The following is a 27,870-nucleotide window of genomic DNA, read 5'->3' on the forward strand; positions in this document are numbered from 1 at the left end:
AGACATAGAACATCAAAACAAGCAAGATTTTTTCCTTTTATATGTTGCAGGAGGCAAATTTCTCTCAATTTTGTAGCACCACAAAAACATGGGGTTGCTATTGGAATATGGAATGTGCACTTTATGTATTCCGAGTGGGTGCCTTGCTAACTGCAAACGTAAACCAGGAACGTGAGGAAGGTTCAATGTTGTATGAAATAATGACTTCATGACTGATGGTGCCGAGGCCAATTTCTAATTAATGCAGGAAAGAAAGAGTGCTTGTCAGTTTTCACTATCTCGAGATGGAACAAATCACAGTTATCAAATCACAGTCATACTGTGATCAATAATGCAGTCCTGGCAAGCACTACCTTCCAAGTAGTACCTGAATTTGTAGCAAGACAATGCCCTATCTGCCCTCCAACCCCCAGCAGTCCACTTGGGTGGCGTCAGCCGTAACACTACCTGGAGTTATGATAGGCCAGACACAGACGGCGAATGGCTAGCAGACTGGTCTTATCAACTCAACCTGAATCTAGTCCTGGACCTCAAGCAACAGCACTCCTTCCATTCCACTAGATAGGGCCTGAGTATTCAGACCTCTGTTGGGTCACCTCCAGTAATGGGAACCCCCTTCAAACCACTTGCCAAGTCCTTAATGATTTTCTGAAAAGCCAGCATTGGTCTATAATTATCCAGGTTGTGTTCCATATACCTCTCAAGTGGTCAAAGCCAAGATGACATTTCCACAAAGTGTGTTGGCAACAAATCACTGACCATCTAGAAAAGTCTGTTGCCTGCATTCCGATCAAACAGACCCCAACTAGTGAGGAATACACATGCTTCACCATGGCCGTCTTTAAAGCTATCATAGCAAGCATTCCATGTGGGATTTGCCCAAGGTACATTCCTTGCCCTAACTGTGAATGCCACAAAATCCTTAAAGAATTTGAAGAAACTGGCAATCCAGATATTGCCGAACATCAAAAACACTAAACAGTGCACGTCGTGTTCACTGAGAAGAGCTTAATGGCAACCTGACTGCACTCACTCCAGCTGGAAAGGTTGGAGACTGATCCAGCAATTAACTGTTGGGCAGCAACCTGTAACTTCCGACCAGAGCTGCGTCCCGCCGGCTACAGTGGTCAGTCACCTTGTCAAATGTGGAAAAGCTCTCACCAGAGCGAGCCACAGACGCACTGTCACTATAGAATGGAGATCCTTCAACAGGAAAAAGAACTCAAGACCAGGCCAAACAGCCAAAACCATAACCACAGATTAGGTCCAATCAGCAAACGAAACCTGGCAAAGCTGCGGGTTATGACCAAATCCACACTGAATTCCTGAAGCACCTTGGCCCCATGGCAGCAACATAGCTCTCTGTCTTCCTGACCAGAATCATCCAGGAGAAGCAATTGCCAAAAACTTGGCGGAAAGCTAACATCATTACAATCCCCAAGCCTAGCAAGGTCCCTAAAGAAGCTTCCAGTTACAGACCAATTTCTCTACTATCTGTGTGTTATAAACTGCTTGAAAGGATCAATTTTCACTGTATCCAAACAATTGTGGAAGAAAAACTATCCATAGACCAGGCTGGATTCCCTAATGAGCGCAGCACTGAAGGCCAGGTACCTGCCCTCACCATTCACGTCAACAATAGCTTCCAAAAGCACTTGAAAACTGAAGTAATCTACTTCGATCTCAGTGCAGCCTACGACACTGTGTGGCACAAAGGCCTACTGGTTAAGCTATGTAGGGTCCTATTACCCTGGGTTGTTGATATCATCGCTATTTCGAGTCTATAGAGGGCCCAAAGATAGCACATGGAAGAGGCAGTGAAATGGCCTATCTCAAGGATCAGCTCTGGCCCCCACTCTGTACAACCTGTTTATAAATTACCTACAAGCCACATGCCATTGCAAGTTCATCTTTGCAGATGACATTTGCTGTGTTTACCAAGCAAGAGATTTCAAAGACATTAACAGTGCTCTTAATGGCGATCTTAGTAAACTCATTGACTACTGTCAGAACTGGTGCTTCAAACTAAGTGCTGCCAAAACTGTATCATCTGCCTACCGCCTTGATCTCTACTTAAATGGCAGCCACTTCAAACACCTACTCTTACCCATCTTGATGTTGCTCTGGACCGCACACTGACCTTCAAACCACACATCCAGAATCTCTCAGCTAAACTGAAGACTTGCAACAATCTCATCAGCAAACTAGCAAGAGCGTCTTGGGGTGCCAACACCAGAACTTTAATAGCCTCCTCTTTGGCTCTCTGCTATTCAGTAGCTGAGCACTGTGCTTCTGTCTGGTAAATGTCCAGCTGAATGGGACCATGAGGAACACATCAGGAATAATCCGGTCAACAAACACAAATTGGCTACCTGTGCTCTGCAACATTGTGACAGCATGAATCTGTCGTGTATCTAGCACAGCACGATTGCTAGAAAAATTGCACAAAATCCCAGACTTGCCACTGGTAGAAGACATCACCCACCCACCCAGCAAAAGCCTCACCTCAAGGTGGCCAATCTGGACCAACCTGCTTGGGCTAGGCAGTTCTGTTGTGGACCTGTGGTAGGACTTGTGGCACAACACCAACAACACAGCCCAGAATCAGCACTTGGTTGATGATGCCACATTGTAAATGCCAGGCTTTGACCTCCCACGCGGTGAATGAGTCAAACTGAACAGGTTTCACACTGTTCAACACTGGGTCCTGCCACAACAACCTCTTCAATTGGGGACAGCATGACTCATCTCTGTGTAGCTGTGGCGAAGTGCAAACTATGGTGTATGTAATCGGCAAGTGCCCTGACCTGTGCTTCAGGGTCGGTCTCACTACCCAACACCAGGTTGATCAGGTGGCTGCCAACTGGCTGAAGAATTTGAAATTTGACCTATAGCTGTTCATCAGTGCATATGATAGTAGTAGTGCCTTTTTTTTTAAATAAAGAAGCCCTCTTTTAAAATAGCTTGATTGCATCTGGAGCATTTCCCCTTTGTGGAGGAAAGGGCATATTAGCAAAGCAAACATCGACTTTGCTATAGTCCTTGTTTGAATTGCTTGTCACAAGTGGTGACCTGCTCAGGTGCTCTAGACATAACATGGAGAATTTCTCTAACTTGCATCTAGGCTTTACTAAGCTCTGTGTATGGTGTGAATGTAGGATTAATACCTGACAATCAAACTGTCACATTCTGGAAGCATGCAATCAGTAAATAGACCTCAGGGCAAAGTGTTTAATTGACAAGGTGAGGGTCAAACACCTGTAGTTAAACAGGCACTGAAAGTTACTACAATTGTACAGGAGATTGGTGAGGCCAAACCTGGAGTACTGTATACAGTTTTGGTCTTCTTATCGAAGAAAGTACATACTTGTACTAGAGGAGTGCAATGAAGGTTTACTAAGTTTGTTCCTGGAATGAAGGGATTGTCTTATGAACAGAGATTGAGTGGATTATCCCCGGAGTTCAGAAGAATGAAAAATGATCTAATTGATATATGCAAAATTTCTAAAGCGTTTTACAGGGTAGATGATGAGAAATTTTTCCACAGGCTGTAGAGTCTCAGAATAAAGGGCCGGCCATTTGGAACTGAAAAGTGGAGAAATTGCTTCACTCAAAGTGCTGCGAATCTTACAAATTTTCTACCCCAGAGAGCTGTGGAAGTTCTGTCATTGAGTATACTCAAAACTGAGGTTGATAGATTTTCAGGCATCAAGGGAACTTAGGGGTGTGTTATAAATTGGGAAGATGGAGTTGATGTGGAAGATTGGCCATGATCTTATTAAATGGTGGAGTGTGCTCAAAGGCCCAATGGTCTTTTCCAGCTCCTATTTCTTATGTTCTTTTGTCACTTTGTCAGCCTTGTAATATTCCATTTAGTTATCTGACCAGAATGGATAAACATTCCCATTGAATGCAGTCACTGTAAAATGCTGCTCACAAGTTGCTGTTTCAAGTTGGCTTCTTGCTGAGAATCCAATACACCATTGTCAGAGCTACTGGGCCACTGACGTTCATGTTTCAGATGAACTCAACCTTTTCTGCTGCTGTTACAATCAATACCAGATAATGAAACAGAATTGAGGACAAAATGTGAGCCTTCTCCACATAATAGCGTCACTGCTTGATTAGAATGCCTCAACATCTTAAATAATACAATTTATCTGTGATCTGCATCAAAGTAAAAAAAAACAGGCATGCCACATAACACAAGAGAACATCAAACAAGTTTCAGCACAATAATGAGACATTTTCACTGAACACAAAGAGCTGATGAAAGGGTTTGCATCAGTTCACTTCCAATCTGATGGTATTTTGATACAGGGAAAGAAAATATTTCAAAATGGTTGAAGAAAGGCAAGTGGTACAGGAAATTATATGAAAAAGGTTTTATGCTCTAATAGTCAATAAATCATTGCTGCAGAATTGCATAAATCCTAATGCATGGGACAGATTTAGTCAGCTGGGACTGGATAATAGTCATAACAACATTTTATTCCAGCTGAAGACATTGCCGAACGACTGACTATAAGTCACAAGAAACAGAATACAAATTCTATGACGTGAATGTTCCATTTTATCCCAGAGCAACACATCAGTCGGACTTTGGTGGTGCCAAATTGCTGCGTCGTTTGCCAATGTGAGAACATTAACTGTATTTTTAGAATTTGAGAGATGTGATAAGATAAAATGCAATTTCTTTCTGTCATGTTTCTATGCAGCATCTCTGCTGAGACTAATGGGATAGAAATTGGGGTGCCCCCATCTCTACATTCTCTAAGCATGAATACTGAAGGCTCAGGCATCCCTCCGATGCAAGGGACCTGTGGAAACTAAGGCACTACTAGCGTCACAGCAGCCCTCGGATGAGCGGGAGGAGGCCAGGAGTGGGAATGGGGGTTGGGAAGGATAGGAAGCTGAAGGGAGAAGTGGAGGTGGGAGATTTAAGGAGGGTAGGGCAGCAGAGGATGGGAGGTGGGAGGGCTGGGGAATGGGGTAGCCCGTACTCTTTAAAGATTGGCCAGCTGGAGCACTCTCCGGTTTCAGATTAGTAAATTTTAAAAACAATCTCAATAGCAAACAGTCCCTTATTTGCAATTGTGATTTGAGGTATGGACCTTTTTTTTAAGGGGCAATTTAGCATGGTCAATTCATCTACCCTGCACATCTTTCGGTTGTGGGGGTGAGACCCATGCAAACATGGGGAGAATGTGCAAACTCCTCACGGACAGTGACCCGGGACCGGGATCGAACCTGAGTCTTCAGCACTGTAAGGCAACAGTGCTGACCACTTTAAGGTGGATCGTGACTATTTTATTTCTTCACCAATATATAGCATCACATTTCTGACCAGCAATGTGCATGCATTTCCTGCCGGCAACTTTGGATCGTTAGTAGGCTAATTTTATAGAACTGAACAGTTTAATCCCCCTGCACTGAAAATCAAACATTTTCAAGTGCGGCCAGAATTTTAGTTTTCTTCTCTCTTTATCTGCCTTCCTTACTATGTGCAATTAAGTCTCTATGCTATGCTACTTAGCTATTGTTGGATTATTTCTCAAGGGGACTAAGTGACAAAATTTGAAGCACTTACATTTCATTATCTAAATTGTGGAAGTAATAGATTGCTGTCCTAAGGGAGTAGCATGACATTATTTGAATTTTATTTTACAATATATTGCATACAATAAAATTCAATGAAGTATTTATTAGTGCAACTTCGGAGCCCAGGAACAATGGGATAACACACGGCTGCAATCAGCAAGTCTTCAACGTTATCCCAAATAAATTTATGAAATCTTAAACTTTGCTAAAACAAAACTGATAGATACAAAATAAATTTAGAAGGCATGTCATACCCTTCCCACTTCCACCAGATTAGTTACCATGACGATACTGGATGAATTCTCCTGCCATATCACTCTCCAGAAATCTTTAACTGTCTCCTGCATTGGACCTGGAATATAAGAAAAAAAACAAATACTTATTGTTTGCTCTTGCAGTGATGTATGCATATTGATCTACCTGGCATTTATTGATTAGAAAATCTTACATTTTGGTAATAAACTGCATTGTACAGTAATAAAGCAGGCACACTGAAAATTAAATTGGTTCACAAAAATTAAATATCGGAATAAATGTTCATAATTAAGAATAATTTACAAATGGATACTTATTCGATTGCAATTACTTACAATTGACATTACCGATCTATGATTATAATATGAAGCATTTTCAACTAGAATTATATAATTTAAGCAATAGGATTATATTCACCTGCTCCACAACTTAACTTCACCGTCACTGAAACCCTCTTCCATCCATTGGGCCACTGTATGCATTCCCTCCCTTCTCTGTGCATTACCCTCATTGCCAGAGGCCCCAGCCATCAGGTTTTACACTCTGACTCACTTCCTTACTCCTCTTATATACAAGAGACTCTGGAAAATCTCTTCAAATTGAAAGTCATTTTCCTTCTTCTAATTTTCTCGAATGTGCTCAGTGTGCAAATTCTGGACTCACCCATACCGACCCCCTCCCTCCCCCCAACCCGTGCATGCCACCCCCACAGCTCCAGGCATCACCATGCAGATTATTTTTGTTTTTTCGGTGCATTGAAAGAACAAAGGTGCTATATTAACGTAGCATCTCCTATCAATTACTTTGCTGTGCAGCATCATGTCTTTTGACATTTAAATCTTCCTGCCTTCCACCCTATCACTGACCTCCCCTTTTGTCCTTTTCCCACCTTTGTATTTTTATAATGATCGGGGGGCCGGTTTAGCTCAGTTGGCTCGACAGCTGGTTTGTGATGCTGAGCGAGGCCAGCAATGTGGGTTCAATCCCTGTACCGGCTGAGGTAATTCATGAAGGCCCCACCTTCTCAATCTTGCCCCTTGCCTGAGGTGCGGCGATCCTCAGGTTAAACCACTATCTTCCCCTGAAAGGGAAAAGCAGCCTATGGTCACCTGGGACTATGGTGACTTTTCCTTTATTTTCTTAAAACCTGCTGCATCTTTCAGGTTATCAAGCTGAAAAGTTAACTCTGGTTCTCTCTTCACAGATGCTGCCTGTTCTGTGGATCTCTTCCGGCATCAATTGATTTTGTTTCAGATTTCCAGTATTTTGCTATATTAGTGTAATATGTTATACTGATCAAACAGTAATGTCAAAAATGTTATATTAGCACAGTAAAGATAGAGGGCAACCTGTTTTTTTCCCTCTCCGCAGCATACAGCTGGCAAATGTCCAATCAATCTGTTATAACCTGCCTACTTACCATTGGCTGGGGACTAATGACAATCCCACAATCCTGTGGGAGTATGAGCTTCCCCAATGAGGGGGGCAGAGAAACCATTAGTAAACTCCTAGTATAAATAAAGCTGGCCAGTTTAGGAACCAGCAGGAAGGAGTGTGCAGCAAGGGAAGTTGCTGCTGCTGTTATATATATATGTTATTGTAAATAAATGTTATTACTTTGTATCCTGAGAACTCGTGCTGGATTCTTCGTGGCCCTCACAAAACAATCGAAAACAAGCTGGACAAGCTTAAAGCTAGACGTCCCTCTCAGAGCTGTGTGCTGTGTTTCACGGAGGCATGGCTTATCCCTGCCTCACTGGACTGTGCCATACAACCTGAAGTCTTCTTAATACACCAGATGGACCGCACGGTGTCACCGGGCAAATCGAAGGGTAGAGAGGTTTGCCTCCTTATCAATTCCTCCGGGTGCTCAGATGAGGCAGCCCCGGCGAACTACTGCTCGCCGACCTGGAATACCTGACTGTGAAGTGCCACCCCATACTACCTTCCACGGGAGTTCACTTCAGCCATTATCACAGCGGTCTACATCCCACCCGAAGAAGATGTTTGACGAATTGTACACCGCTATAAATAACAATGAAACAGAACATCTGGAGGCCTTGATCATCATAGCCTGGATTCAACCAGGCAACCTCAAGAGTGTACTGCCAAAATTCCAGCAACGCATCTCCTGTCGCACCAGGGGCACCAACACTCTTGACCATTGCTACACAAAAATCAAGAGCGCCTACCGATCCATCCCCCAACCGTACTTTGGAAAATCAGACCATAAGGTGGTGCTCCTTCTCCTGGCATACAAGCAGAAACTTAAGCAGGAGAATCCGGTTAAGAAGGTCATGCAGTGCTGGCCCGATGCAACAGAAGAGTTCCTACGTGACTCTCTGGAGTCAGTGGACTGGTCCATATTTAAGAACTCAGCGACCAACTTAAACGAGTATGCCACCACCGTCACAGACTTCATCAGCAAGTGTGTAGAAGACTGCATGCCGAAGAAGGTAGTACGTACATTCCTTAACCGGAAACCATGGCTTACTCAGGAGATTGACTTGTTACTGAAGGTCAGGTCTGAGGCGTTCAAGACAGGCGACCCTGACCTATACAAGAAACCCAGGTACGCCCTCCACAAAGTCATCAGGGATGCCAACAGACAATATCAGACTAAGCTAGAGTCACAGACTAACGTCACGGACTACCATCGGTTGTGGCAAGGCTTAAACAACATAACTGGCTACAAAGCAATGCCAAGTAGAATCTCCGGCAGCAGCGCACCCCTCCCAGATGACCTCAATGACCTCAGGGGCTGGTTTAGCACCATGGGCTAAATTGCTGGCTTGCAATGCAGAACAATGCCAGCAGTGCGGGTTCAATTTCTGTACTGGTCTCCCCGAACAGGCGCAGGAATGTGGCGACTAGGGGCTTTTCACAGTAACTTCATTGAAGCCTACTTGTGACAATAAATGATTATCAATGCATTCTATGCTCGGTTCAAGCAGGAAACCATCAAACCTCTGTCAAGTGCCCCAGCAGCCCCAGACACACCTATACCCACTGTCACAGCTTCCGAAGTCAGATCGGCCTTCTTGAAAGTGAACCCTTGGAAAGCGACGAGTCCTGACGGGGTCTCTGGTCATGCACTCAGATCTTGCGTGGACTAGCTGACGGATGTATTCGTGGACATCTTCAACTTCTCCCTACTCCGTTCTAAGGTTCCCACCTGCTTCAAGAAAACGATCATACCAGTGCCAAAGAAAAACCAGGCAATGTGCCTTAATGACTACCATCTGGTGGCCTCAACATCGATCATTATGAAGTGCTTCGAGAGGTTAATTACGAGACACATCAACTCCATACTCCCAGAATACATTGATCCACTGCAATTTGCATACCACCACAATCGGTCCACAGCAGACACCATCTCTGGCCCTATACTCATCCCTGAAGCATCTTGACAATAAGGACTCCTACGTCAGACTCCTATTCATTGACTACAACTCCACCTGCAACATCATAATCCCAGCCAAGCTCATATCAAAGCTCCACAACCTAAGACTTGGCTCCTCCCTCTGCAACTGGATCCTCAGCTTCCTGACACATAGACCACAATCAGTAAAGATAAACAACAACACCTCCTCCACGATAGTCTTCAATACTAGGGCTCCGCAAGGCTGCGTACTTAGCCCCCTACTATACCGTCTATATGCACACGACTGTATGGCAATATTTGTCTCCAATTCCATCTACAGGTTTGCTGATGACATGACTGTAGTGGGTCGGATCTCGAACAACGATGAGTCAGAGTATAGGAGGGAGATAGTGAAGTGGTGTAACGACAACAATCTCTCCTTCAATGTCAACAAAACTAAAGAGCCAGTCATTGACTTCAGGAAACAAAGTATCGTACACACCCCTGTCTGCAACAATGGTACCGAGGTGGAAATGGTTTACAACATCAAAGTCCAAGGTGTGTACATTACCAACAATCTGTCCTGGTGCACCCACGTCGACGTTATGATCAAGAAATCTCAACAGCGCCTATACTTCCTCAGGAAACTATGGAAATTCGGCATGTCTACTCTGACTCTCACCAACTTTTACAGGTGCACCATAGAAAGCATCCTATCTGGCTGCATCACAGCCTGGTATGGCAACTGCTCGGCCCAAGATCATAAGAAACTACAGAGAGTCGTGAACACAGCCCAGTCCATCATACATACCTGCCTCCCATCCATTGACTCTATCTACACCTCTCACTGCCTTGGGAAAATGGGCAGCATAATCAAAGACTCCCCCCATGTGGCTTATTCCAACTACTTCCATCAGGCAGGAGATACAAAAGTCTGAGAACACACACTAACAGATTCAAAAACAGCTTCTTTCCCGCTGTTACCAGACTCCTAAACGAGTATCTTCACACATCTTCTCCACTGAGTAGTACTACACTCCTGTTTGCTTCACCCGATGCCTGCGTCTATGTTTTTACATTGTGTATTTATGTGTGCCCTATGTTTATCTTTCAAATATGGAATGATCGGTTTAGACTGTAGACAGAACAATACTTTTCACTCTACCTCGGTACACGTGACAATAAACAAATCCAAATCTAAATTTCCCTACATAGCCTACCAAGTCTCCTACTCGTTCCCCAGACATTTAATATTTTGCCTTTCCAAGCAACTATCTTTCTTTCGGGGGGGAAAAAATATGGACTATGTTCAGCAATATTTAATGGCACACCATTCTATATTTTAATCCCATTATGTGCACAAAATCTTTTACAATATTTTGTTGTGATTATCTAAAATCAACAGCCTCTTGTTGCTGTGTTGCCAAGCAGTGGAAACAATCTTATAGTTGTTACTTCACCATAGCCCTTCATGAGCCATGAGACATTTATCAAATATCTTCTTATTATTGCAGCAGGTGTGCATCCTGAAAATGTGGCTGATTGCACAAGGTCAGGGGAGAGTTAACGAGCTGTTTTAAATGTCATCACTGGTCCAAAATGATAGAAGCGGTTATTAACACCATCAAATTGCTGCAAAAGTTAAGTGTTATGTACCTGTAAATTGGTCTCAATTTTTCCAGTAATTTATACTTTCAGATATTAGTTTGAGGTAGTCACGGAGAAGTCATTGTAGACAGACTTCATTTTCCTATCTCACCATAAATGGCTAACACTAAATTAATGTATCTGGAGTGTAACTTAATTGAAACAGAAATTGAATCCAGTCTTTTTTTTTGTCTCGCTTCTCTCTGGACCAGACCTATTTTAAAGACTCAATCATTTACTGAGTTATTCACGTTGGTTTAAAAATGCAGCCTCAGTCTTGCTCGACAGGAATGCAAATCGCAGACTGGGCAAATATACTAAAGCCTGATTGTCTGTTTGTGTACCCATCTAGTGAGTTCATTGCTTGCCGTGGACCTCCCAATGTTTACTGAAGGATTAAAACTTAGGTTGGCCCTTATTCGGCTCACAACTGCCCTCTGGGGTCATCAAAAGAAAAATAGAACAGAAGTGAGAAAAGATCTATTCTCTTAATTTAACATGATTGATAAATTCCAACAGCAGGATCAGAATCCCCCTCTGCTGCACTGGATTTTATTTAATATATAACTCCATCTCCTTCATGCACACAAACACTGGCAAAAAGACAGGCCAAACGAAAGACCACTGGGGCTGGCCCCAGACTCAGCCACTATATAGCCAAGCATCGAGAACAGGAAGGAGAAATTGACTTTATCATATGCATGTCAACTTGGGAGCCATCAAACTGCTCAAAAACATAAAAGAACAGGACAATGGAAGTTGGAAGACACGTGTAATTCTACCATTATTCTCTCTTTCTTAACGTTCAGATGTTTGTGACAGCTCAGTAAAGTACACAGAATGCTCTGCCTAGTTCAGCAACAGAAGACACTTAACAGGAACATTATTACTGAGATCTAAGTCAATGGAACACATGGAGCTGAGATGAGGAGAACTGAGTTCTCCGCCAGGCCAAATTGACCACTAAATAAATGTGAGAGCAGGTTGTACACCGCCCCAATGTTCCCTTCCTGCCCCAATGTTCCTTTCCAGTCGGGGAACACTTCAGCAGTCAAGGGCATTCAGCCTCTGATCTCCAGGTAAGCTTTCTCCAAGGCGGCCTTCAGGACACGCGATAACGCAGAATCGCCGAGCTGAAACTTATAACCAAGTTCCGCACACATGAGTGCGGCCTTAACGGGGACCTGGGATTCATGTCGCATTACATTCATCCCCCACCATCTGGCCTGGGCTTGCGAAATCCTACCAACTGTCCTGGCTTGAGACAATTCACACCTCTTTAACCTAGGGTTACCCCTATCTCTGGATCTGTAAAGACTTAATTACCTGCAAATGCTCGCATTCTAAGCATTGTCTTGCATCTTTGAATTTGTCTATATATATGTTTCTGGAACATACCTCTTCATTCACCTGAGGAAGGAGCAGTGCTCCGAAAGCTAGTGGGCGAGATTCTCCACTCCCGAGCAGGTTGGGAGAATCGCCTGGGCCACCAAAATTTCCCGGGACGCCGGTCCGACGCCCTCCCGCGATTCTCCCAAGCGGCGGGAACGGCCCGGTCGAGTTCCTTGGGCCACAGGCCGGAGAATCGCCGTAGACACCCAAAATGGCGATTCTCCGGCACCCCCACTATTCTCAGGCCCGGATGGGCCGAGCGACCAGGCCAAAACGGCGGGTTCCCCACGGCGCCGTCCACACTTGGTCGCTGCCATCGGGAACAGCGTGCGAACGCTGGGGGGGGGGGGGGGGGCGGCCTGCGGGGGGGCGAGGGGGGATCCTGCACCGGGGGTACCTCAAATGTGGGGTGGCCCGCGATCGGTGCCCACCGATTGTCGGGCCGTCCTCTCTGAAGGAGGACCTCCTTCCTTCCGCTGCCCCGCAAGATCCGTCCGCCATCTTCTTGCGGGGCGGACTTAGAGAGGTCGGCAACCACGCATGCGCAGATGACGCCAGTTATGCGGCGCCGGCCGCGTCATCTATGCGGTGCCGCCTTTACGCAGGCGACAAGGCCTGGCGCATGTAGATGATGCGGCCCCGATCCTAACCCATTGTCAGGGCCTGAATCGGTCGGGATCGGGGCCGTTTCACGCCGTCGTGAACCTCGACAGCGTTCACGACGGCGCGGCCACTTCGGCGCGGGAGTGGAGAATCCCGCCCAGTGTTTGAAACAAACCTGTTGGACTTTCACCTGGTGTTGCAAGACTTCTTACTGAACTAACTTTGTATCATCCACAAATTTGGATATTTGACTTTCTATGCCTTCATCTAAGTCATTAATAAATAATGTGAATCATTGAGGCCCCAACACAGATCCCTGTGGTACACCACTAATCACCTCCTCCCAATTAGAGTAATTACCCATTATCCCCACTCTCTGTCACCTGCCATTCAACCAATTTCCTAATCATGTCAGTAATTTTCCCTCAATTCCGTGGGATTCAACCTGAGTTAACAGCCTCTTTATCAAATGCCTTCTGGAAGTCCATATAAATGACATTCATAGATATTCACCTGTCCACTACCTTAGTTCATTGCCTTCAAATTCACTTCAAAAAAATTCAATATGATTAGTCAGGCATGACCTTCCTTTCCAGTATCTATGCTGGCTCTCCCTGATCGACCAAAATATTTCAAAATTATCAGTATCTTACTTATCTTACAAGTATCTTCGGTTTTTAATGGCTTTCCCATGTCCTTTTTCGGCAGCGTTAACTGGCTTAAACATTTCTGTGCCTTTTCTGCACCCTTACTTCTCTAAAGCATTTCCAGGGTTTTAAAACTCTATTTTAACCCAATTCCTGACATGTTTTGTGTTCAATGACTGCAGTGCTTTCTCAGTTTAAATATTGAACTGATTATAAAATGATTGCTTACAGAGCTGGTCCCTCACGGTAGAGGTCACATTACTACGCAAGCAGGTGACGTTGTATTTTAAAACCTAAAAAATGCTCATTGGAATGTAGAGGAATGAAATGTGATCTTATCGAAACATAAGGGGACTAAGACCCCATGCCAGCGGGAGAACCGACGCCAGCGGCTCCGGCGTCAACGGGCCCCCAAGGTGAGGAATTCTCACCTGTCCCGGAGGCTAGGTGGACGCCGGAGGGGTTGGCGCCAGTCCAGCCGGCGCCGAATGGACTGCGCGAGTCCGCGCATGCGCGGAACGGCCATCATGATCTTGCGCATGCGCAGACCGGCCTTTGTTTTCTGGCGCAAGCGCAGGAGTTCTCTTCTCCACGCCGACCATGGCGGATTCCTACAGGGCCAGCGCAGAAGAAAGAAGTGCCCCCACGGAACAGGCCCGCCCGCAGATCGTTGGGCCCCGATCGCAGGCCAGGCCACCGTGGGAGCCCCCCCACCGGGGTCAGATCCTCCCCCCCCCCCGAGGACTGCCCACGCCGACTTACCTGCCAGGTCCCACCGCCCACGCCGACGGGACTGGCCAGAAATGGACGGCCGCTCAGCCCATCGGGGCCCGGAGAATCGCCAGGGGGGGGGGGGGCGCTGCCAACGGCCCCGAAAAACAGCGCTGGAGAATATGGCAGCCGGATTCGCGCTGCCCCCCTGGGATTCTCCGACCCGGCGGGGGATCGGAGAATCCCTCCCAAAGATTTTGAGGCAACTTGACAGATACTGAGAGGTTGTTTCTCCCTTTGGGGAATGAAGAATGAGGGAGCAAAGGTTCAGATTTCTCCTATATATGATAAAACTAGGAGTAATTTCTTCTGAGGTTTGCTACTCTTTGGAATTCATTACCCCAGTGCGCAGTGGAGGATAGACCAGTAAGCCTAACATCGATAGTGGGGAAAATTCTTGAATCCCTGAACAAAGACTTTATAGCGGAACATTTAGAAAGCAGTGGCAGGATCAGTCAGAGTGAGCATGGGTTTATGAAGGGAAAACCATGCTTGGCAAATCTGTTGGAATTCTTTGAAGATGTAACCAGTACAGTTGACAAGGGGGAGCCAGTCGATGTGGTATATTTGGTCTTTCCGAAGGTTTTTGATAAAGTCCCATGTAAGAGATTATTGTGCAAGATTAAAATGCAAAGGATTGGGGGAATTTAATTGAAGTGGATAGGAAACTGGTTGGCAGATAGAAAATAAAGCGTAGGAATTAATGGGTCCATTTCAAATTGGCAGTCAGGAACGAGTGGAGTGGCACAGGAATCGGTGCTGGGACCCCAGCAAATAATGATTTGGATGAGGGAACAAAATTTAACATCTCAAAGTTTGCAGATGGTACCAAGTTGGGTGGGAGGGTGAACTGTGACAAGGATGCAGAGATCCTAGAGCATGATCTGGACAGGTTGGGCGAGTGGGCAAATCAATGGCAGATGCAGTATAATTAGAATAATTGTGAGGTTATTCACTTTGGAAGCAAAAACAGGAAGGCAGATGACGACCTGAACAGTTGTAAATTGGGAGAGGGGAGTGTGTAGCAGGACCTGAGTGTCCTTGTGCACCAGTCGCTGAAGGTAAGCATGCAGGTACAGCAGGCGGTAAAGAAAGCTAATGGTATGTTGGCCTCCATTGCGAGAGGTTTTGAGTACAGGAGCAGGGATGTGTTGTTGCAATTATACAGGGCTTTAGTGAGGCTACACCTAGAATATTGTGTGCAATTTTGGTCTCCTTTTCTGAGGAAGGATGTTCTTGCTCTCGAGGGAGTGCAGCGAAGGTTTACCAGACTGATTCCAGGGATGGCGAGACTGTCATATGAGGAGAGATTAACTATGTTTGGGATTGTTCTCACTGGAGTTCGGAAGAATGACGGGGGAACTCATAGAGACTTATAAAATTCTACCAGGACTAGACAGCGTAGATGCAGGGAAGGTGTTCTCGATGGTGGGTGTGTCCAGAACTAGGGGTCACAGTCTGAGGATTCAGGGTAAATCATTTCGGACAGAGATGAGGAGACATTTCTTCACCCAAAGAATGGTGAGCCTGTGGAATTCATTACCACAGGAAGTAGTTGATGCTAAAACATTGAACATATTCAAGAGGCGGCTAGATATAACACTTGGGGCGAGTGGGATCAAAGGCTATGGGGAGAAAGCAGGATTAGGCTATTGAGTTGGATGATCAGCCATGATCGTGATGAATGGCAGAGCAGGCTCGAAGGGCAAAAGGCCTCCTCCTGCTCCTATCTTCTCTGTATCTATGTTTCTATGATATGTCATTGAATATTTTCAAGGCTGAGTTAGACAAATTTTTGATCTACAGGAGCCAGAGGTCATGGTGGGGGGTGTGGGTGTCAGTCAGGTAATTGGAACATAAGAATTAGGAGCAGAAGTAGACAATTCCTCACTTTGAGCCTGCTCTGCCATTGAATCAGATCATGGGCTGATCTCTTGCTGGTCTCAAATCCACCTCCCCACCTGTTGCCCATATCCCTTTAATCCGTTTTTTTATATTTATCTCCTTCTTGAAACCATTTAATGGCTCAGATTCCACCGCACTGTGGGGCAGCGATTTCCACAAATTCACCACCCTCTGCGAGAAGTAGTTCCTCCTCATCTCAGTTCTAAATCTACCACCTCTCAACCTATATCCATGACCTCTCGTTCTAGATTTCCCCACAAGGGGGAACATTTGATCTATGTTTACTTTATCAATCCCATTTAGTATTTAATACACCTCAATTAGATCCCCTCTCGTCCTTCTAAAGTCCAGCGAGTATAAGTCTAAACTTTTTAATCTCTCCTCGTACGCCAACCCTTTCATCCCCGGAATCAATCCAGTGAACCTCCTCAGAACTACCTCCAATGCCACCACATCCGTTCTCAACTACGGAGACCAAAACTGGACACAACACTCCAGATGTGGCCTCACCAACACTCAATACAGTTGCAACAACACCTCTCTACTTTTATGCTCCAGTCTTTTTGCAATAAAAGCTAACATTCCATTTGCCTTTTTAATTACATGCTGTACCTGCATACCGACTTTCTGCAATTCATGAACAAAGACACCCAAGAGTTAAGGCTATAATTAGAACAACATGAGTTACTGAATGGCGGTACAGACTTTTGGGGTTGGATGCCTCCCCTTGTACTTATTTCTTATGTTATTATGAACCTGAATTGTGAACACTGGAATCTCCAATGTACAGTTTGAGCAAGCAAGGCTTCTTTCAGGCTGTGGTAGGGATGGCGGAGGGGGGCAGGTGGGGTGTGGTGGTGGCACAAAGTCAGGAAATTACTCAGTGATAACTTGTCAACCAACTGAAATTTGTGTTCTGGTCCTGAAGTACAATGAATTGATCTATTTAGCAAAAGGTTGTTGCATAATTTTCAAATGAAAGTTACCCGAAGAGTCAAGATAAGCCAAGTTGAAGTGCTTTAATTTCACTGTTTTACTGAAGCTCAGCTTATTTTAAATTAAATGAAATGAAAATCGCTTATTGTCACAAGTAGGCTTCAAATGAGGTTACTGTGAAAAGCCCCTAGTCGCCACATTCCGGCACCTGTTCGGGGAGGCTGGTACAGGAATTGAACGCATGCTGCTGGCCTGCCTTGGTCTGCTTTAAAAGCCAGCTATATAGCCCAGTGTGCTAAACCAGGGAGCTTACAGTGCAATCTTACAGTGATACAAATGTATGTTGCATTTGCTTTCAATCAAGAAAAGGATCACAAAATTAAGAAACATGGGGCGCGGTTCTCCGAGCCCCGCGAGGGGCCGGAGAATCGCCGCAACCGCGCCACGCCGCCCCGATGCCGGCGCGCGATTCTCCGAGGTGCGGTGAATCGGCGCCATTTGTGCCGGCGCGTTTGACACGGCGCCGGTCGCGGGCCGCTGTACGCGGCGGGGCACCGATTCTCCGGCCTGGATGGGCCAAGCGGGAAAAGCAGTGTCCCGCTGGCGCCGTCCACACCTGGTCGCTGCCGGCGGGAATTCTGCATGAAGGGTTGGGCGGCGGCCTGTGTGTGTGTGTGTGTGTGTGGGGGGGGGGAAGGCGGGATCGGGGCTCCGTCCCCGGGGGGGGGGGGGCGGGGCGGCCTCCGATGGGGTCTAGCCTGCGATCGGGGCCCACCGATCGGCGGGCCGGCCTCTCCACCCCCCCCCAGGCCTACTTTGTTGCGTGGCCGGTCCCTGAACCCCCACACCATGTTGCGTTGGGGCCGGCGCGCTGCAGAAGTCCCCTTGCGCATGCGCGGGTTGGCGCGGCCCAACTGTGCATGCGCGGGTTGGCGCGGCGCCCACTTGCCACCAGGAAGGGAGGCTGGAGCGGCGTGACCCCCTGTGGGGGCCAGAATCAGTAGTCCCCGCACCCGTTTCGTGCTGTCGTGAAATGCGACAGCGTTCACGACGGCGCGAACACTCTGTCTCCATTTTGGAGAATTGCGCCCATGGTCCCTCCCTCAAGTGGAATGTAAATATATTACTGACTTGTTAAATTTTGATTAAAGTTTTTTTTTTAAGTTTGTAACTTTATTTTTGACTGCAAAAAAAAGTAAATCCTGTTCGGATGTCACAGTAGCAAATGTACCTTGCTACTTTGATGCGATTCCATGTTGTTCTGTTTGAAGATATTGGTGCAGTTTATGGACAATATTATCGCACATGCACAGATGTGTAATAAGTCAAAATATGTTACACAAGTTCAAAATATCAATGCACTGAGTGACTAGATTCTGAAAATTGCCTGGATTGAGAAAGCAACATTGACTAATTAATCAAAGGTGCCTCAGCAGTTCCAAATTACCGTGTTCATATATGCTCTTCATCCTGTCAGCTCCACAGTTGTAGTTTTAACATATCCATTAATAACGATTATCTTTAATTCTGTTCACAATGTGCTGGTTCAGAGTAATGCTTCAGAATACTGATTTTGGTGGAGGATTATAATGTTAGGATTAGGATAAACTGTATGCAAAGTAACTGTTTGTTCAGTGCCGCATGTACCTCGAGAGCAGAATGATGCAGAAAGTGGCACTGTACATCAATAACAACTTTCCGTGAATTTTAGGACAATGTTGCGGCACATGAAGTTATCACACTGCATCAGAGGAGCTCCTGCAGTAACGTTTTACTTCTCTGAATCACACAATATTCCCCTAGATTCCAGGCGTATTTCATGTAATGTGAGACTTAATGATTTTTCTTTTGAGCACAATGTAAGTGATTTGCAAAATAATGGCACAGCTGGATGCTCTATAACTATATTATCTCTTCCCTAGCAGATTAATTGCTGCCATTACAAAAAAGCTACTGCCCTACCATTGTTCGAAGATGCCGAGAAATCTTTGATCAATACTGTTCTTTCAGCCAGAGTGTGCCTTGAGAGGCTATGAAACACAGGGAGAAAGACATTGGGGAAACTCAGTGGCGCATCGAGTCAGCATATTATTCTTTCACATTTGGAAATAAGTTTGTATCTAACCCAGACTGGTGCCCTGGTAATCCAGTTCCAGGTTCTGTGGCAACGGACACGTGTTTCTTGGTGGCGCGGCATTTGCTGGCAGCGGGATTCTATCTTCCCGCCATTTGTCAACGGTGTTTCCCATTGTAACAACCCCGCGCTGCCGGGAAACGCACTGCGGGGGGGGGGGGGGTGAATCGCAATGACCGGAGAATTTCGGCCACTGTCCTTCATTCGGCACGGAAGTGACAATCTCAGAAAAAACACAAGGAAAACACCACAACCTTCTGAAGTTTCCAACAGAAGAGATTGCATTTTGAAGGCAACTTGTACACTTTCGTAAGTGCTATCCAAGATGATTCCACCACTTTCAAGCACTGGATACTGTTCAACATGAGACTAGCAACAGGATAAAATGGAGTAGGAGACCATCATTAGATGAAGCACAGTGGTAATTAATTTTTTTTAAAGTACCCAAGTCTTTTTTTTTCCCCAATGAAGGGCAATTTATCGTGGCCAATCCACCTATCCTTCACATCTTTGGGTTGTGAGGATGAGACCCACGCAGACATGGGAGAATGTACAGTGCAAACCCCATAGAGCTTGCAGCCATGCCACCAAGGAGACCAGCCCCACGATTCGGGGATGCCAACCTGGCCAGATTGTTGGACGTAGTTGAGACCAGACAGGTCAGCTGCACGGCAGCCAGTGCCGCCTGGGTGGACGAGGCAGCGATCTTCAGCTCGAGGAGTGTCACCAGGACTGGCACCCAGTGCCGTACGAAGCTCAACAACCTTCACCGGGCTGCACGGGTGGGTTAGCATCGGTCCCCTGACACCGGCCCCACCCTTGCTCGTCAATCACCTCCCCCTTCAAGACCATGTGCCTGGCACCACCCCCACCCAGCACCATACTGTGCCCCGGCCCACTCATGTCCAGCAGTGCCACCCACACCGCCCCCTCCATCCCCTCAAACTCCCCCTCTCCTGCCCCATACCCGTGATGAACAAAGCATGCAGCGAATGATATCCCCTCGGTGTACCCACAGGAGAAGATAGCACACAAGAGATGGGAGAGGGTGCCGGATTCTGGACGTCGACACCAGGGGCAGCATGGTAGCATTGTGGATAGCACAATTGCTTCACAGCTCCAGGGTCCCAGGTTCGACTCCAGCTTGGGTCACTGCCTGTGCGGAGTCTGCACATCCTCCCCGTGTGTGCGTGGGTTTCCTCCGGGTGCTCCGGTTTCCTCCCACAGTCCAAAGCTGTGCAGGTTAGGTGGCTTGGCCATGCTAAATTGCCCTTAGTGTCCAAAATTGCCCTTAGTGTTGGGTGGGGTTACTGGGTAATGGGGATAGGGTGGAGGTATTGACCTTGGGTAGGGTGCTCTTTCCAAGAGCCGGTGCAGACTCGATGGGCCGAATGGCCTCCTTCTGCACTGTAAATTATATGCTAATCTATGCTAATCTATGATAATCTATGCTGCAGACATTGGGGAGCACGAAGGCCTGGCAGAGCCAGGTGATGGAGGGCAGCCAGGGCTTGATCCAGCTGCCCCTCCATTCTGAGGTGACCCCCCAGGTCCCAATGGGCACCGACCGGGTGGAGGGGGTGGCCACCAGCGCACCCAAGTTCCACCCCGTTGACAACGGTGCGTCGCTGAATCAGCACCCAGAACAGGGTGGCACAGCATGGCATGTGCTGCTGGCAAGTGGGCCGGGGCCCTCCGATTCTGGACGTCGACACCAGGGGCATCGAAAGCCAAGGGATGTGGAAGGCAGCAAGGTGGAGGGGTTCGGAGAAGGAAGGGGTTCAGAAGGTGGCATGGCAACATCGGGGGCTAGGGGCAGTTGGAAAAACATATGTACAGCATTAAAAAATGCTGCACCCAAGAAATATGATGCCTCTGGGCACTTTCCTCTGCAATGGGGGCTGACCACCAATCCCCTGCCCTAGCCCCTGGGCATGGAGGTCCTGGATTTCCACCCCCACTGGCCCCCCAGGCACTCTACATGCAGGTGAGTCAGACTATGTCATAGATTGAGGAGCACCACCGCTCAGCTCTCAGCGGGTTATCATCATCCCCTGCCTTCCACAGTGACCCGCTAACAGTGCCGACACAGTCACATCATCCTGGAGTGATGTTACACAAACCCTTGGAGGATGGTTTGTGGGGGGTGGGGAAGGGGGGGGAAGTGGATAAGAGAGGGAAAGGGGGGGGGCTGGGAAGACGGGCAAGGCCACAGCCTATGTGGAGCGGGCGAGGATGAGGGCCTCCCTGGTCCTGCGGGCTTGCTGGACCCATGCCGTTGCCACCTGTCCTCCATCCTCCCGCTGGTCCTACGGGTCCTCTCCGGGCTCGTCCTCCAGCCCTACTGGTCTGGTGCCTCCTTGGCCTCCACCTCGGAGATGGCCACATGTTCCTCCCCTTCCAGCATGTCGCCCCGCTGCTGTGCCAGTTGTGGGGGGGAACAGCAGACCACAAAGTGGGGGACCCTCTGGGAGGTGTACTGCAGTGCACCACCTGAAAGGCCTAGACACAGAACTGCACTTTGAGGAGTCTTAATGACAGCCTGGGTGGTCGCATGGGTCTCGTTGTATTGAGTCTCCCCTGGGAGAAGGGCCGGCTTTTGGGTGACAGGGCCTGTCCACTGCGGTCGTGGCTGATGGCGCCTATCTGGAGGCCCCAGACCGATGTGGAGAACCACTAAAATGAAGCCCATGCAGCAACCAGGGGCATCATCGAGCGGCGCATTGGCGTGCTGAAGGTGCGGTGCGAGTGCCTGGAAAGCTGTGGTGGGACCCTCCAATACAGTCCTGGGAGGGTCTCCCGCATTGTGGTTGCCTGCTGTGTCCTCCAGCAGAGGGGGGACATGCTGGAGGAGGAGGAGCAATGGCATGCCTCTTCTGAAGAAGAGGATGCGGAGGGGGCCGGGATTGGCAGCACATGGGACTCACCCAGACATAGGAGGCCACATGACATGTGCACCAGGGTTGCCGCGCGACAATTCTAATCGCCTCCAGGTTCGCTGACTCCGGCGCCTGGCCACCGACTGGTCAACCGCCCCGTCCAACCCCTCTCCCCCAAGGACCCCTGTAATAGCAGAATCCCCCACAGGGACCCCTGTGATGGGGAGACCCACCAGACAGACCTTGCAATAGGGAGATCCCCAACATGGACCACTCTAATAGGTGGACCCCCCACAAGGACCTCTGTAATAGGGGACCAGCCACAGGGACCTCTGTAATAGGAGGACTTGCCACAGGGACTTCCCTACAGACCCCAACCCCCACAGACACATACCCGCCCAGAAAAGAGATCCCTATCTGGAAGCTGGTGGGCAGTCCAGACAGGGACAGTGAGAATTACAGCTGTAAAACTTTGCTTGTTGCTCCATCTGTCCATTCTTTGAAGGAAAGCAGCTGTAACCTGTTTCTGGTTCCCACATAGAAGAACTAGGAGCAGGAGTAGGCCATCTGGCCCCTCGATCCTGCTCCACCATTCAATGAGATCATGGCTGATCTTTTGTGGACTCAGCTCCACTCTCCGGCCTGAACACCATAACCCTTAATCCCTTTATTCTTCAAAAAACTATCTATCTTTATCTTAAAAACATTTAATGAAGGAGCCTCTACTGCTTCACTGGGCAAGGAATTCCATAGATTCACAACCCTTTGAGTGAAGAAGTTCCTCCTAAACTCAGTCCTAAATCTACTTCCCCTTTTTTTGAGGCTATGCCCCCTAGTTCTGCTTTCACCCGCCAGTGGAAACAACCTATCCGCATCTATCCTATCTATTCCCTTCATAATCTTATATGTTTCTATAAGATCCCCCCTCGTCCTTCTAAATTCCAACGAGTATAGTCCCAGTCTACTCAACCTCTCCTCGTAATCCAACCCCTTCAGCTCTGGAATTAACCTAGTGAATCTCCTCTGCACACCCTCCAGTGCCAGTACGTCTGCACACCCTCCAGTGCCAGTACGCTTTAGCTGCATTAGCTGCAAGCCATTCATAACTTTCTAGTAGTGGTCTGTGATTGACAGCTTCTGCAAACCATCTGCAGCTCTGATTCATTAATCTCGGTTCATAGTTGAGTGGCCTAAGTGGCGAAACCCCAATGTTTGTAAACATTGACCACATCAAAGAGAGGTAAATGCAGTGAAATCATATGCTTGAGTGATTGAAATGCACTTAGTGCTATAAATGCACTTACCTCTCTTTGATGTGGTCCTCATACATAGGGGGTGTCCCTGTGGGGTGTCCTCCTATTACAAGGGTCCCTGTGGGGGGTATCCCTATTATAGAGGTCCCTGCAGGGGGGTCCCCTTATTACAGTATCCTTATGGATTGTTTGCCGATTACAGGTGTCCCTGTGGGTGGGCATGGGGCTGGGGGTTCTGGTAGCGGAGGCGTGGGCAGGCAGTTTATTGTTGAGGAAGGTTGGCTCAGATGGTCTCTACGAGCATGGCCCTGACATGGTGGACATTCCGGTGGGCCAAGGGGCAACGGTTGCCACAAGTGGCCCGCGCCAATGGTAGTACTGACCATGGGGACTGGAGAATCATGCGAGGTCAGAGCATAGGGTAGTAGCCCCGGTGTCTAGATGCAAATGGGTCATTAAGACCCATTTGCATTTATTTACATCCCCTCGCTGTTGTGCATCGCGGACCTCGGTCACGCCGCCAGCGAGGGGGATGGGGTCGAAGCATGTGTTCAGATCGGCACCTGGTGCCGATCCCGATTTATCCGCAATGCCCGATTCTCCGTCCCTCGGGGAACACATTCTGGGTGTCCTGGGATGGATAATCCCACCCTTCATCCCGCCTACCAACTACTTAAATTGAGAAGTTTTCTACCCAGTCTTTGCGCGAATTTATACACTCACTATTTCCTTCATGTTGATGTGGTGTATTGGATAAACGTGGGTGGGAGTCCAACATTAGCTAAATAGAATGAGAGCTGAATGCAACAGAAATTTGCATCATCGGGTCAGAATTTACATTCAGACAGAAAGCTCCCTGAGTCCTAAATTGCACAATGGTGGTTCATTGAGGCAGCAGCCCAGATAAATCTTTGATGAGGTAGGTGTCTGGAACCCGAAGTCTGCAGATTAGACAAGGACAGAGAATTCTAAACGTATATAAGCACATTGCTACTTGTGCAAGTTTAGATCCACCAATAAAGTTATCACAAAATTAGGCTGCAATAGCTTTGCAGTTAAGACAAAATTGCTTTTGGTCAATATTCCAGAGAGCCTGTGGTGGGGTGAAAAAACAATGGTGAACAAGGTGGGCAGAAACTAACTATCATTTCATGTCTTGATTGCCCTTCCCTTTAGTGAAGGTCTGAAGGAGACTGTGAATTCAATATAATACTCAGGAGGTATTACAGATTATAAATCATTTAGTTGTTGAGCATTCATTTTTAATACAGATTTTCTATCGGGATAGAAAAAAGACTGGCCCATCAGTCTAAATTGTAGAAATCTATTTAGGTATTGGGGAAGATTGATGGTGGTGTGTCTGAAGCTACTTCCACTCGAAAATGTATCAATCTTCTGATGAAGATTTTAAGTGCCACATGATCTTATTCCCGAAAATAAAATGAGACAGATCCTGGCTTTCTTGGTTGACTCTACAATTGAAGTCGGCCTATCAGCTGAAACAGGCAGTTACTTTGGCTGCCCAGAGATAGACCCCTTTCAGAACAGTACTTCATCACTTGGATAAAAGGGAGATATGGCTACAAATCCCATTTTAAGGAAGTTACCACCTTGTTAATGCCAGGGGGAATAAGTTAAAATTGACCCCTGAAAGCAAAGTTTATAAAAAACCCAAGAAAAGTACAACACAGGAATATGCCCATTCGGCCCTCCATGCTTGCACCGACCATGCTGCCCGTCTAACCTAAAATCTTATACACTTCCAGGGTCCATATCCCTCTATTCATGTATTTGTCAAGACCCCCCTTAAACGTCAGAATCATACCCACTTCCACCTCTTCTTCCAGTTGTAGGATGAAAGGATTTAGGGAACGCGTTTCATTCTTAACAAAGAAGGATCTCAGCAGCAGGAATATAGTTGTTCATAATCTTTTTGTTTTCCTTAAAAAAATAAATTTAGAGTACCCAATTCTTTTTTGCTCCAATTAAGGGGCAATTTAGCTTGGCCAATCCACCTATTGTTGGTGGACCTCAAAAGAGTGGCCAATCCACCTACCCTGCATATCTTTTTGGGCTGTGATGGTGAGATCCACGCAGACACGGGGCGAATGTGCAAACTCCACACAGACATTGACCCGGGGCTGGGATCGAACCCGGATCCTCAGCACCCTGCGGCAGCAGTGCTAACCAATGCATCACTGTGCTGCCCTAGTCGTTCATAATATTGCCCAATAGGCGCCTGGTTCCTGGCAATTCTTCAATATCAATAAAAATAAATAGGGGACTATGGGAATGTCATTTTACCAATCGTAATGACAGTAGAAGATTCCAAGCTAAAAAATAACTCCATTCACTTATAAACATAGGAGACAAATGTGAACAATACATATTTCCAATGAAAAAGGTTGTGTTGTGCAGAGATCTCACTTTTGTATGTTGGTATTTAAATCGGCACATGCAGTTGAAGGCTCGCATATCTAACATGTGCTCATCTTGGCCCAGGAAACACTATCCAATCTCATTGCTTGAAAATCTCCAAACTTTGTTGAACATGAACATGGAATAACTATCGCAATCCATCATGGTATTTTTTCGTTTTCATTGGTATTGGAACACAAGTCTGTTTCAGTGACAGTTCTAACTTAAATCCTATTAGGCACCGAAGTTCAGTTCTGTTCATAAATGTTTCATGAAATGCGATCACATCGCTGTCGTGTTGGGTGTTCCGCTATACAGATGAACCAACACGGTTGCAGATGGTACAACTCTGTTTTATTACTATCAATAACAACATTTTTAAACTTATGACTGTGGTTCGTACTTTACCCTTTAACCTGTGGACCTAGCCCTAACACTATCCTAGAGAGGCACTCAGCACATGGTGTATGTCTGAGTGGCTTGCTGTGAGCTCTGTGCCCTGAGCTGTCTCCTGCTGGAATGAGCGGGAACTGTGGTGTTCCCCATTTTATAGTGCGTGTGCTCTTGCTTGTGATTGGCTGTGATGTGCGTGTGCGTTGATTGGTCCGTTGATCTGTCCATCAGTGTGTATGTGTGTTTGCACCATGATATTTATCTGAATATCATGACAATCGCCACTGGATCCAAGAACCTGCAGCTAGAAAGTGACACTGTGCCTCTCTCAACCATTCTAGTTCAAATCTAATTACCTGTTGCACCAGAACAAAAACACTTAAAATAACCATCACATTTTTAGAACTTTTTTTTTACAAGGCAATTCCTTTTGAATATTTACAAATAAAGTGCAGCATGGAACTTTCAGAATAACATTAAAAAATACTGTTGTGCATAGAAATTTGGTCCTCGCTATCCTTACCTTGAGTGAGTCGCGTCAATGTCAGATTCATCAGTCGCATTCACAAGACAGCCCCGAACGTCACCCAAGCACAACGCAATGCCATCCACGCTCTCAAGACCAACCGCAGCATCGTCATCAAACCAGCAGACAAAGGAGGGGCCACTGTCGTACTGAACAGAACGGACTACTGCAAAGAAGTATACCGACAACTGAACAACCAAGAACACTACAGACAGTTACCCGCTGATCCGACCAAAGAACACATCCGGCAACTTAACAGACTGATCAAGACCTTGGATCCAGATCTTCAGAGCACCCTACGTGCTCTCATCCCACGTACTCCCCGCATTGGAGATCTCTACTGCCTCCCAAAAATACATAAGGCCAACACACCAGGCCGCCCCATCGTTTCAGGCAATGGGACCTTGTGTGAGAACCTCTGGCTACATCGAGGGCATCTTGAAATCCATCGTACAAGGTACGCCCAGCTTCTGTCGCGACACGACGGACTTCCTACAGAAACTCAGCACCCATGGACCAGTTGAACCAGGAACATTCCTCGTCACAATGGACGTCTCGGCACTCTACACCAGCATCCCCCATGACGACGGCATTGCTGCAACAGCCTCAGTACTCAACACCGACAACTGCCAATCTCCAGACGCAATTCTGCAACTCATCCGCTTCATTCTGGATCACAACGTCTTCACCTTCGACAGCAAGTTCTTCATCCAGACGCACGGAACAGCCATGGGGACCAGATTCGCACCCCAATATGCCAACATCTTCATGCACAAGTTTGAACAGGACCTACTCACCGCACAGGACCGTCAACCGACGTTATACACCAGATACATCGATGACATTTTTTTCCTTTGGACCCACGGCGAAGAATCACTGAAGCGACTACACGATGACATTAATAAGTTCCATCCAACCATCAGACTCACCATGGACTACTCTCCAAAATCAGTTGCATTCTTGGACACACTCGTCTCCATCAAGGATGGTCACCTCAGCACTTCGCTTTACCGCAAACCCACGGATAACCTCATGATGCTCCACTTCTCCAGCTTCCACCCTAAACACATTAAAGAAGCCATCCCCTATGGACAAGCGCTCCGTATACACAGGATCTGCTCAGACGAGGAGGAGCGTAACAGACAT

General features: G+C 47.0%; 1 protein-coding gene across 9 annotated transcripts in view; it reads right to left on the reverse strand.

Moving 5' to 3' along the window:
• LOC140428486 (receptor-type tyrosine-protein phosphatase T-like) overlaps nucleotides 1–27,870 on the reverse strand; it is a 1,877,905-nt gene that overhangs the window by 91,338 nt on the left and 1,758,697 nt on the right. For 8 of the 9 annotated variants that reach the window (XM_072515008.1, XM_072515005.1, XM_072515011.1 and 5 more), the window contains one exon: nucleotides 5,856–5,953. In XM_072515008.1, coding sequence (XP_072371109.1) covers nucleotides 5,856–5,953 — 98 coding nt within the window. The remainder of the gene's footprint in view (nucleotides 1–5,855; nucleotides 5,954–27,870) is intronic. The other variant, XM_072515007.1, reaches the window with a different exon arrangement.

Source organism: Scyliorhinus torazame, chromosome 8 (assembly GCF_047496885.1).
Source record: "Scyliorhinus torazame isolate Kashiwa2021f chromosome 8, sScyTor2.1, whole genome shotgun sequence".
Lineage (NCBI taxonomy): Eukaryota > Metazoa > Chordata > Chondrichthyes > Carcharhiniformes > Scyliorhinidae > Scyliorhinus > Scyliorhinus torazame.